This window comes from Frankliniella occidentalis, unplaced genomic scaffold, assembly GCF_000697945.3.
Source record: "Frankliniella occidentalis isolate FOCC.00 unplaced genomic scaffold, Focc_3.1 Scaffold41, whole genome shotgun sequence".
In the NCBI taxonomy this organism is placed as follows: Eukaryota; Metazoa; Arthropoda; class Insecta; order Thysanoptera; family Thripidae; genus Frankliniella; species Frankliniella occidentalis.
Genome location: NW_026267171.1, coordinates 384,682 through 397,035, shown reverse-complemented (window position 1 = coordinate 397,035; position 12,354 = coordinate 384,682). Strand labels below are relative to the sequence as shown.

General features: G+C 52.7%; 1 protein-coding gene across 1 annotated transcript in view; it reads left to right on the top strand.

The window, feature by feature from the left end:
* Positions 1–12,354, top strand: part of LOC113217038 (glutamate receptor ionotropic, NMDA 2C-like) — a 31,556-nt gene that overhangs the window by 8,671 nt on the left and 10,531 nt on the right. The window contains exons 4-6 of the mRNA XM_052266589.1: positions 7,705–7,877; positions 11,285–11,472; positions 11,641–11,789. Coding sequence (XP_052122549.1) covers positions 7,705–7,877; positions 11,285–11,472; positions 11,641–11,789 — 510 coding nt within the window. The remainder of the gene's footprint in view (positions 1–7,704; positions 7,878–11,284; positions 11,473–11,640; positions 11,790–12,354) is intronic.

The window sequence follows — 12,354 nt, the reverse complement described above, 5'->3', positions numbered from 1 at the left end:
TGCTCTACAATGGCACTGGCTGGCTGACGCTGCTGACGCGCCTGCTTACTGTGACAGGCGGGATCTAGCAGGCGGCCTCTACAAGTAGCGCGGGCCGTAGTGACGCATGAATGGGGCAGCAGCAGCGGACCCGCACTGCTATGGATCCGCGGCTGTGAATGGGAGGGTCGGGCGGCCGAGCCCTAGGCAGGGCCGAGCCTATCAGGGTGCCCTCCAGCCCTCCAGCGCGGATCAGCGCTCTGTCTCTGTCGCGCCCTCATCGGCCCTAGGCGCTGCCGCCCGGGGTCTCGGCCTGGGGGATGGTCGAGGGCGTATACGTAGAAGCTCTGACAAGGAGACTTAGGTAAGTGTAAATTCCCGATTCGGTTCAAACTCGGTATATTTGCTTCTTGGCCATGTAGATGACGAACGCCAGTCGAATTTTGTGCTGAAGTTCACATCACGGGGTACTTTAGAGGAGCTTTTTATGGAAAAATTTTAGAAATTCGACATAAACTCATGGAAGGCGTTCTCAAATCGAAAAATGGAAGAGAAACTACCCCCCCCCCCCCCCAAAACCGCACATTCTGAATCGGAATATCACTTAATTTTTTGTTAACATGAAATTTTTATTTTTGGGGAACTAGGCCCCTATTGGGAGTTTTGACATATGAACTTCAGCACAAATTTTGACGCGCAATAGTCATCTATAGGGATAAGAAGCAAATATACCGAGTTGGAACGGAATCGGGAATTTACACTTACCTAAGTCTCCTTGTGAGTGCTTTAACAGACCCGCAACGTGCAGCTCATGCATTCAACATGTAAAAGCGCGCAGTTTTCTTTTCGTATATCCTCCGTGACTAAATGTTGCATATTCCCGTTCCTGCGGAGAATAGTTTAAATATTCACTGCACCCCCTAAGAAAACAGAGGTAGGTAGGACCCAAACGTGCTTTTTAATGCCTTTACAAAGGCATTAAAATTTAACACTCCTAGAAAGGAATTAACCCGGTAAAAATAGTTTCTTGTATTTTAAGACCTGCTCTCTGATGTCATTGGCGATCTCCATAAGATCCAAGACCGGGTCTTGAAATACAAGAAACTTTTCTCACCGTGTAGCTTTGTTTAAGCACTAGTTGCTTTGAAGCGTGTTTGCAATGTGAAAAAATATGGTAGTTTTTACTTGAGAAACGCATGCATCTATATACATTTAAAACGAGCAAGTGATTATATGTATTAGAGGGCTAGGCAGCGGCTGTGCCAGCTAGGAGGTCCTGCGAAGTGTCTCGAGGGCCATCGTGGTAGAGTAGGAGAGAGAGAGAGAGAGAGAGAGAGAGAGAGAGAGAGAGAGAGAGAGAGAGAGTAGGGAAGGATGGGCGGGTGAAAGAGGGCTCGGTTCGGAGTCCAGCGAAACCACTCCGTGCTCCGCAGAGTTGAGGCCAATGAGCGCTGACCGCTGGCCGCCCAACCGGCAGCAGCAGCGGCCAGTGTGCGACAGCCGCCGCGCCACCTCACTCTAAAGAGGGGGGAGGGACTATACAGAGGAGCAGAGGACACTCTGGAAGTTGGCCAGGCGAGCATCTGTCCTGCTCGGCTCTACAGATTTGGCTTTTTGCTTGTTTTGAGGAAAAAATGTTGTATACTGGAACTCATTAAACAAACAGGTTGGTTGTTTGGTTTTGCGAAGCCGAGACGCAAAGCATGGGGCAGAGTGGCTACAAAATGCCCCGAAGTATCCGAACTATTCGTGAAATCTCGTGATTTCCCTAGATTTCCCTAGATTCCTTTCGTATGGTTCTCTTCTCTGTCGTCTTGTCTTGCGACACCGACGCCGCGCCGCACACGGACAAGGGACGCTGGCCGCCAAAGCAGCTCCCGAGGGGTGCCCGACTGAGGTAATCAGGTGTACAAAGAGTAGGTAATCCCTGGTAATCACCGGTATTCATTGGTAATCGACAGTAATCCTTGGTAATCGCCGGTAATCCTCGGTAATCACCGGTAATCCATGGTAATCGCCGGTAATCCATGGTAATCACTAGGTAATCGTTGGTAATCACCAGGTAATCGTTGGTAATCACCAGGTAATCGTTGGTAATCACCAGGTAATCGTTGGTAATCACCAGGTAATCATTGGTAATCACCATGTAATCTTTGGTAATCACTAAGTAATCTAGCAAGGAAATTCCTGGAAATCTTTGGTAATCACTGGTAATCTTTGGTAATCCCTGGTAATCTTTGGGAATCACTGGTAATCTGTGGTAATCACTGGTAATCAATGGTAATCTGTGGTAATCAATGGCAATCTTTGGTAATCTCTGGTAATCTTTGGTCAGTGGTAATCTTCGGAAACCAATGGTAATCATAGGTAATCTTCGGTAATCTCTGGTAATCTTTGGTAATCATCACTTTTTGGTAATCAGGTGTACACGATTTTTTCGAGTTGGGCACCCCTCGGCAGCTCCTCTCCAAACACACTCCGCCCACTCCGCCAGACGGTCGCGCGCGCGCACCCGCCGCTCGCCAGCCAATTTACGGACTGCCATGCCTGTAATTCCAGCAGGAATGGCATGCCGGGCGCCCCACTGTGCCACGCCATGCCGCCTGGTTACGACAAATCGCTGCGTGCCAAACCAGTCCGTGTTCCCGACGGAGTTTTGGGAGGCACACACGCTAGCTGTGTGGTGTGGCCAGTCCCGGGGTGCACACCCTGCCCCGGCGCGACGCTTTCCTCGTTATTCACCGAGTTCAGCGAGTTGGGAGAGAGAGAGAGAGAGAGTTTACGTGAACCCTGCAACAGGTTGTACAAGCGCATGTGTTTGTGGGGATGAGCGTGAGAGTGGGTGGGCGAGCGAGCGAAAAGGCGTCGAAGGGAAGGGGAAGGGGCTGGTCTCTAATTTTCTGTCTTCCATCTTTTCCGCAGCAGTGCCCTGCTCACCCACCGGCGGCACTGCCTGGTCATCGCTTCAGTCCTATGCCCTTGACGCTGCTTCTCCCTTTTCTGCCCCTGCCTCCATAACGTTCATACCTTTCCATTCTCTCTTTTTCTTCGGCGGTGCACCGTTCAAGGCAAAAGACTTTGCGATCACCCAGGGGAGAGGCGGCGGCGGCACAGCGAGGGGAGTCGAACTCTGGTGCTCTGATTACAAGCGCTCTGCCCGCGCTCCCCGCGCGGCCGCGCCCTGCAGCAGCAGCTGCTGGCTTTGCATTCGATGTGGCCGTGGCGAGCCTTTGTGCCGTCTTCATCCCTCTGCTCCTTGAGCAGCATCGGCTGGGCCCCCACCCCAGAGCCCTCCTGCCCCGACTCCCTGCTCGCCGCCCCCCGCTCTCGCGCTCTGCTGATTGCCGTGGAATGAGTTTCTCGCCTAGCAGACACCGTGGAGGCCAAGCATCGCACAAACCAGGAATGTCATAATTTTTGCTCCAATTGCTCGCGCACCGGCTCTGTAGCCTGCTCTGGTCCTGCCATACAGCCCGCAGGCGTTCGCGTTCCCTCACGGACCGCCCCCGCCGCGCCCTGGTGGTGCTGCTGCGCGCCGTGAAGGCAGGTCGAGTGTACGCCGATTGCGGGCATACCACCAAGGGGATGGCTCTGCCGATTGCCGGTCGCGGACGTGGCGAGGGGGAAAACGAGGGGATATGCGGGAGAAAAAGAGAAACAGGCGATTATTGCGGATATCCACGGGAAGGGCGTGTAGGGCTTTTTCCCTCCTCCGGGCTGAGTGCCGAGTCCGTAGCCAACATATAAATTTCATCAGGACTAAAAAGCATCTAATCGGTATATTTCCTTTGCTGGTCATGGGCCGTAAAACAAATGTCGGTGGAGGGATTGAAAGTCGGTAAAAGTAATCTGAACATTATTTGGGTTGTACATCTCGAGCGAATTGGACATTGTTTGTGCTCCCGTTTACTCGGTTTACTCTCCTCGCCGTTTATTGTTGACATTATCGGACGAAGTATATATTTATTTCAAGGATGATGATGGAGCGTTTTCGCGCGAATCCCTGCGATCCTCAAAACTTGTTGTATTGTGTGAGAACGGAAGTAGTTTGGTGATTAGTCGTCGTCGTCGTCGTCGGAGCAGAGCGGGCGAAAGTCTTGCAGCAGGGGTCTGAGGGGTCCGCCTCCCCCCACCCTCCCCTTCCCCTCGGAGCCCTCTCCTCGCACGCAACTGGTGTCCCAGAAAGAGATAGCACTCGGCATCTTGTTTGCTCTGCCGCTCGGCTGCTCCGGGCCGGCTAGCTCCTATAGCTCTCGGGCCAGAGGCTTACTTAACCCATCATAGCAGGGAGGAAGCTGCCCTCCTCCCCTCCGCAGGCAGCAGCGGGCAGCCCTATGGCCCTTGGCCCCCACAAACACCAATTTTGACCGCGATGATTCCAAGCTGAAACGTCAAAGAGAGATATGAGTTTTCCCATCACGCAAAGAACTTCTTATCTTGAACCTTACTGATGATGCGAGTGATAGAGGGCGAGCAGCTGCTTTTCCTAAAGAAATAATTGCGTTGGTATAAATTTGTCTTTGGGCTTCAAGGGGGAGGTCTCCTAGCTGAGCAGAAGAGAAAGCAATCGCGGGGCAGCTCTCATACTGTTGTAATACCCTATAACATACTCGTTTAGTGAAGGTCTTTGTTCTTTGGAAGTCTCGTGCGCACCGTGTACAGTAACGAGTTTTTTACCATTTTAGAAAATAACAAGGGTCTTCACATGAGAGGTACGAGACACAGAGATGGCGGTGCTGCGTTGCTGTACGGGTGATAGAACCTTATACGACCCTTTCATGCTGCGATTCAACTTACTCCCCTCCCCAACCCCCTCTCTGCATCGTTCACGCTTCGCTCTGCAGCCCCCGGGCTGTAAAAAGGAACGTCCCTCTGGAATCTTGGCTGTGGGGATTGGGGCACCGGGGGAGAGGGTGGGGGGACCGGGGTGCCTTTAATTGCTTCTGCGTGAGCGTCTCAAGGCGTGCCTGAAGGTGCCTGATATTGGATGTGGACTGCAAATAAATAGACAGTCAAACATGTTGATTGTTTTTTGTTGTTTCTTGGCGGGGGGGGGGATAAGCAACTGCAGTCGACCGTTGCTGCACGTTATAACATATATGTTAGTGGAGTGTGCACATTTTCAGCCTCTCCAGTTGTTTTAAACCCTTCCCGCCCGTCGTACACGGGGGGGCTCCCAGCTGCAGTGAGCCGGAACGCAGTTTGTTCCGGGAATTATCGGTCGGGGTCGGGATTCGGTCGGGCCTATACATGGCGGGGTTTAGGAGAGGGGCCGTGGCGCCCATGTGCTGGCCGGGCGTGGACCTATTAACAACGGAACAACACCGGACACTCTGAATTAGCAAAGATTAAAAGCAAACAAACAATGTGCGGTCGAGTTCGACGCGATACGCCCTGCGAGAGGCCATACACGCATCGGACCGTGTGAGCCACCTGCGCGGGAACAACGCCCAGCAGCGGGGCTGCGCTTTTCAGCTTCACTTTTCGCTGCTGCAATGCGAAAGCGCACCTCAGTGTTTTATAACATCACGGGCAACATTGCCTACTCTGGAAACTCGGGTGTGAGACAGTCTAACACCAAATGGTGTTAGGCAAAATACCTCACACCAAATGGTGTGAGACTAGTTGTGCCTCACACCAAATGGTGTGAGACCCTCTGTGTCTCACACCATTTGGTATGAGAAAGTATCACTCCATTTGGTGTGAGGCACAACGAGTCTCACACCATTTGGTGTGAGGTATGTTTGCCTCACACCGTTTGGTGTGAGGTATTTTGCCTAACACCATTTGGTGTTAGACTGTCTCACACCTGAGTTTCCAGAGTATGTGATTTATGCGTCGCAGAGTCAGCTGGCAGCTGGCGGCGCCTTGTTCAGCTGCAGCCGCTGTGCGGAGGGTGGGGCGAGGGTGGAGTAGGCGCCGGCGCCCACTAGAGGCACAGCCCCTGCTCACGCATCGTACGACGTCTGGGTGGAGTGTACCGGATCAGCCAAAGCAATCGAGGGGAAAGCACTTGTGCTTCTGAACAACGTTTGCCATGTGTTTGGTTCTATATTAAGACCCATGATCATCGGGTCAGGTACACTCCCATGATATGGCAGCCATGACCCGCGGGTTCAAATCAGCGAAGATCCGCAGATGAGCTCTTATCGAGAACCAAACGAAATTTGCACGTATGTTTTGGTCAACGAAATTCGGAAACAAATTCATTCGCGATACGAGATGCCTCTGATATTTAGAAGGCAGAACTGATCGACCCAAAAAATGTGATCTCAATTCAAGTATTGCTCTTAAAACTTTGAGCCCCATTTCTTGTTTTAGGTCCTATTTGTTCCTTAAAACAAGAAATGGGACTCAAAATTTTAAGAGCAATACATGAATTGAGAACACATTTTTTGGGTTGATGGCAAATGGCACTCACTTGAGCTGCGTCCTCGCCAGAGGGTCGCTTGGGTCTCTGAGCCTGCGCAGAGGTCGCGTTTTGGTTCTCTGCGCAGACTCAGAAATCCCACAGCGACCCAAACGACCCAGACGACCCAAGCGACACTCTTGTCTGGACGCAGCTCATGTGCTCGCAGGTACTCGTGTCAACATCGAGCTGGACCCAATCACCGCCACCAGCTCCACCTTTCCCACGCTCGCGGTCGCGCTGCCCGGGCCCGCGTCGCGTCCCCCGCGGGCTCACAGCATCCGAACACAAATTACGGCATTTTTAGGAGGTGGCCTTGTGACCGAGTTGAGGTTAGAAAGCTGTGTACATCCTGATAAAGATGTACCTTATAGGGAAAGATGCTACACACACCCAGAAATCCATAATTCGTTAATGAGATATCAAAGGAGTGTTTGATTTTTAAACAACTTCCGACGATTCAAAGATATATTTCTAATCGTTAATCAACTTGAGCGCCAGAGTAATTACGCGGGGTGGTTTTCCCGTTGACGTCTATGTGAGACTTAACGTGTTATTAAAGGAAAAATTCCAGTATATTCAAATTTATCGGTCAATAGGTGAATAAACTCTAAACATCCATGAACTTAACTCACGTCCCTTACCTTGTACATCTGCGGAATTTTTCAAATTCGAAGTTAAATACGTCGTTACTCGCTCCGCGCTGACAGGCAAGCCCGCCCGCAAGCCAGCATGCGTCAGAATAACCGAAGCAAAATTACGGGGCCTATGGGGACACCCTAACAGCCATACATATTTTTGGGGGGTTGAGGAGAGGGCGTAAGTGGGCTAATAGCCGCGCCGAGCCCACCCTCCCGTGTGGCAGCGCTGTGAAGGTTGGGCTAGGCATGCGGCGCTGAATTGGGCCCAGTTTAGGTGAAAAGCACCAGCGAGGGGTCACTCATTCAAGAGCACTCTGTGGTTTGTGGCGGGTCGCGGACCAGCTGAAAGGCAAAAGCCCACTCAACTATTGCGCCAATGCCGCCGCGGGGCCACCCATGGCCAGCAAATCTCTTTGCTTAGCGTGCAAAACTCTCTCTCTCTCTCTCTCTCTCTCTCTCTCTCTCTCTCTCTCTCTCTCTCTATCTATCTCTCACTCCCTCTGTCTACTTTTCCTTGAAGTTCTGTCCCTCATCACTCTCTGGGCAGTGAGCAGTGAAATGCGAGGAAGATCATCTAGTCCAACAGGAAAGAGGAAACGACAGAGAAATCACCCCGACCCGCCGCGTCCGAAATAGCCGGAGGAAATGACTCTGCGCTTCTTTCCTTTTTTGCAGCGATCCTCAACATCCTGTGCCAGCACTTCCTCCGGCGCAACGTGTCGGCCATCCTGCTCCTCAGCAACTCTGAGACGTACGGCCGGGAGACGGCCTCGGCCGAGTACTTCATGCAGCTGGCCGACTACCTGCGGATCCCCGTCATCGCCTGGAACAACGCCGGCCTGGAGCGGGTGAGTCGAGCGGCAGGAGGGCGCGCCAAAGGCCAACGGGGTACTTCACAATAAATTTAAGCACACAAATTTTTCTGTTTATTTACTTTTTCTGATTTTGTTGATTTTTTGTGATTTTTTTTTATGATAATCTCTGACAGCTTGTTATTTTTTGATTTGGTTTTTGATTTTTTTTCCTTTGTTCTAATTTTTTTGTGCACCTCTTTTTGGTGAAGTATACAATACACCTTGGCGGGTGCCGCGCAGGCACCCTCCAACGTGCAGAGGACAGACACATTTGGTCCTGTTTAACGATCACCTCGAATATGGGTCCTTAGTGAAGCAAGCATGCCTGCCGGGGTCGCTCGTGGGCCGTCCGGCGGCGGCAGGCCGCGGGATGCGACCGCGCGACAGCTCACACCCACACCCACCTGCTCGGCCAGGCCGAGGGCCGGGCGTCTCGCGGCCAGCTTGTTCATTTGGCGCCCTGCCCCTCTACTCGGCCGTAACTCGGGGGATAACTTATTCATGACCCGGCCCCTGCCGCCGCCACGCACCAGAAGCCGCGTCGGGCGGCTCGCGCGCCGCGCTGCGGAAGAGGCGGCAGGGTGCCAGCGTCGTGAAAGGTCATGACGAAAGCCGTCGTGCGTCACAAACACTCACAGAAAAACAATGTGTCAGGGTCTGTGAGCGAAGAAAGATTTCCTCCTCTGCCCACAGGCCATGCACTTGCAACGCGGCCCACTCTTGTGACAAGTACACTGGTAAAACAAGTGTGCAAAATTTGCACACCAACATGTGCAAGTTATGATTTTGCACATTACATTACATTACATGGTGTTTAACGCAAGTTTGCACACTTGGACACACAGTTCTATCAAGCTATCAGTAGGAAACATATGGTATGCAGCTGCTATACTTTTCGGAAGTGTCGAACGTGTAAATACTAATTGACGGTTAACTTAGACACCACTATGACTATGTGTCGATAAAATGCGCACTTAAACATCAATTGACGAGCAAAATTAAACACCGTTTTACCAGTGTGGGACACAAAAAAAATGTCACAGAAACTAACTACGTGTAGCAGACTCTTTTCTTTTGGTGATGTTAACGCTGATAACAAATATGTGCAACAAATATTGGGCTGGAAATTTGAATACTGTTTAACATTAAATGCGAACAGTTAAGAAGGAGTTGAACACTTTTCAGTACAACATTCACATATCCAGTCAAACAAGTGACCATAGCGTTGAGCCTCGTGTCGAACACTTGCATGAGCTAGTTTCCGAGTACTATACATCCGCAATGAAATTGTCTTAGCAAGGAGCGCTCGACAAAGTCCCACATTTGTTTTTCCTCCTAGCCGCAGTAGAAATTATAGAAGGCCGAAGGCCGTGAGAATAGAACAATTTTCGTATAAACGTGTGTATGCCGCCCGCCTATTCTTGCAGATCGCCTTAAAAACAAACATCCTCTGTTGGTTTTGCATGTATATGTAGAGCACCACACGCGCGCGTCTTTCTCTGAAGTTTTATTCCCGCCGCCGTGTGTAAACAAATAACGTATTCCGAGGCGCGCGCGCGTCGTGTGATTTCGGGGGGCCGCGTATGTGATGCTGATGGGAGCCGAGGGTCATACGATACGGCACGTGACCCGGCCGCGATGTGCGCTGTAGGCCATGTGAGAGAGAGAGCGAGAGAGAGAGGGGGCCTCTGAGAGTATTCGCGCTGCTCAGCTTTCAGCCGGGATACCGCGAGACCAAGAGTGCCCCTAATGCCCCCACTACCCGCCACGCCCCTTACGCCCGGCCTCGCTGTGCTTGCCGCGTACACCCCCGTCCTGTGCCACGCTTCATTGGTACTATCGGATCAGCTCGAGAGGCATACGCACCGCGTGTCTTACGTACGTTTGTAGTCGTGCACGTGTGTGTGGGAGGGAGGGGGAGGGGGGAACAAGTCAAGAGTCCTTCCGTGGCTGAGGTAAGCAAGGAGACAAGGAGCTCAGCTAAAAGGCGCCCCCCCCCCTTCTCTCTCTCTCTCTCTCTCTCACTCTCTCTCTCTCTCTCTCTCTCTCTCTCTCTCTCCCGTGCCTCGGCGCACACAAAGTCGCAAAGTGGCTAAAACTAGCTGAGAAGACTCAACTGCTCAACTGGCGGTCTTCTTCTTTTTATATCTATATATTTCCTCGCTTAAAGGTGCGAAATTGCACAGTTTCCAAAGGCTCTGGAGTCGGACAGTCATATGGTGTCCGGGGGCAGCTGGGCTGGGCGTCCGCCGCACGTGTGCGGAACGACCGAAGGGAAGAGAGAGAGAGAGAGAGAGAGAGAGAGAGAGAGAGAGAGAGAGAGAGAGAGAGAGAGACGTAAAGACGCTATCTGTCCGCGGGTCCAGCCCTGGGTGGGGGGAGGCGCGTATTCGGGGACGGGAGGGCGCCGGGCGTCAGTAAATAGAGGGGAATAGATTGAACACTGTGAAAACACGGGGTGTTTGAAGCTGGGCGGTTTGATGGATGGGCCGCTGCCCCTGCCGATCGACACCGTGTCTCTCGTCACACGGCTGGGCGACGTATTCACCGCGACCCCTCATGACTTTTCTCTGTACCGGGGGCCCGGATGATATCGACGTGTCCTGCCGTTCCTTTCCTGAACCATAATGAGTCCAAGCAGAACATTTTCTATCGCCAAGTAGTCCTTTGAAATACGGGCCATTGAATCCCGCCCTTTTAAGGCATGGCATGGCGGTCGAGCCTGCTGGACGCGAGGTACTGCGTTCTCGTTTTATTGTCTTCTCTTTTTTTCCCACCGTACGATAATTATTAAATCATTAAGTCCCTTTGAAATCAGTCCGGGTGGGGAGGGGGGGGGGGGAGGTTGAGAGAAGGGGGCGGTAAAAGATGTTGATTGTTTGAGCACGACCGCAGTCGTCGGACACGGCTTTTTGTAAAAATAATAAAAAATTCTCTTGTTTTGTTTTTGAAGAAAATTTGTGTCATCTGGGTATTTCCATATTTTGTGGCCGTCGGTTTGTCACCCGTCCCGCCGGCCCGTCCAGCTGATCGTGCAGAGTAATTATCCCCCTCCAGTGCAGATCCTGCTCCGGCCAGGCTCCGGCCAGGCTCCGGCCAGGCTCCGGGAGACGCGCACCCTGAGCCCTGCGAGCCCGGAGCTTCATATTCTAATCAGCCTCGCTGTCGCCCCATTAAGCCCCTCGACGCCCGCAGGCCTCCTTCTTGAAGCGTCCGGCCGAGGAGAGAAAAAAAAGTAAATGAATAGACGGAATGTAATGCATGTCGAGTTGATGATAATAATGAAACTCGGGGACAAAAGTATAAGAAAGAAAATTGCGGCGCGAGTCGAGAAACGTCGGGGACGAAGTATGGTATGCGCGGGGTTTATTTCTAACTCCGTGCCGTTCTCCTGCCCACAGCGGGCGACCCGGTCCAGCCTGCAGCTGCAGCTGGCGCCCTCGCTGGCGCACCAGACGGCCGCCGTGCTCTCGGTGCTGCAGCGCTACAAGTGGCACCAGTTCTCCGTCGTCACGTCGCAGATCGCCGGCCACGACGAGTTCATCCAGGCCGTGAGGGACGCCGTGCACCGTGTGCAGGGCACGTTCAAGTGAGTCGGCGAGATTAATTCTGACAAGAGAAAAGTATTTTCAGAAATTTTTTCATGTTTTACATTCTTTTTGTAAGTTTTATTTTATTTCCAAATGTGTCTGGAAATATGTATTTTTTTTTAGGGAAAATTTCTGTACGTCTCTTGACTTTTTCCTTGTGCCATCAGGCTGGTGCTGCTGCAGGCGCTGGTCGTGTCGCCCCACGAGCCCGACCTGGGGCCGCTGGTCTCCTCCGAGACGCGCATCGTCCTCCTGTACTGCACCCGGGAGGAGGCCAAGACGATCCTGGGGGCGGCGGCCAAGCTCCGGCTCAACGGTGAGTTTAGAGAAACGACACCTCACTATCCCGGGCTGTTGGGCTTGTGCTTGTGCCTTCTCCGCCCGACCTCATGCCGCCCGACGACTCGTGGGTAGGCAACACGGCGGACACGCCTGCCTCGCGCTGCCTACCTCCCGGGCGCCCCGGTAGCACAGCCGACGGCCGGGCCGGACGGCGCTTTCCTTGTGGTCGAGTTTGGTACTGCTCTGATGACGCTCATATGAGAATCGTTTGGGTTTCGCATTAGGTCAGGACGACACGGAAAACTTTAAGCCGCCGGGGGATCCCGAAGGAGTTTCTCTGTTTCTCTGTCGGCGAGGCGGGAGTAAGGCGCGGCGCTGTGTGGGCAGCGGCCGAGGAGGGGGTTTACCACTTTTTATTTAGTTTGGTTACACTCCGTGTTGTTGCGCGCGCAAAGTCCTGTAACTACCTCTGGAATTTCTAAACTAGCGGCTTTTAAAGTTTGTGTCGCCCGGCCGGCGGCGCGGCGCGTCTCTATGGGCGTCTCGGGGCCAGCCGGGCGCGGCGGCCTCCAGCGCGGCGAGCTGCTGGTTACCCCGGC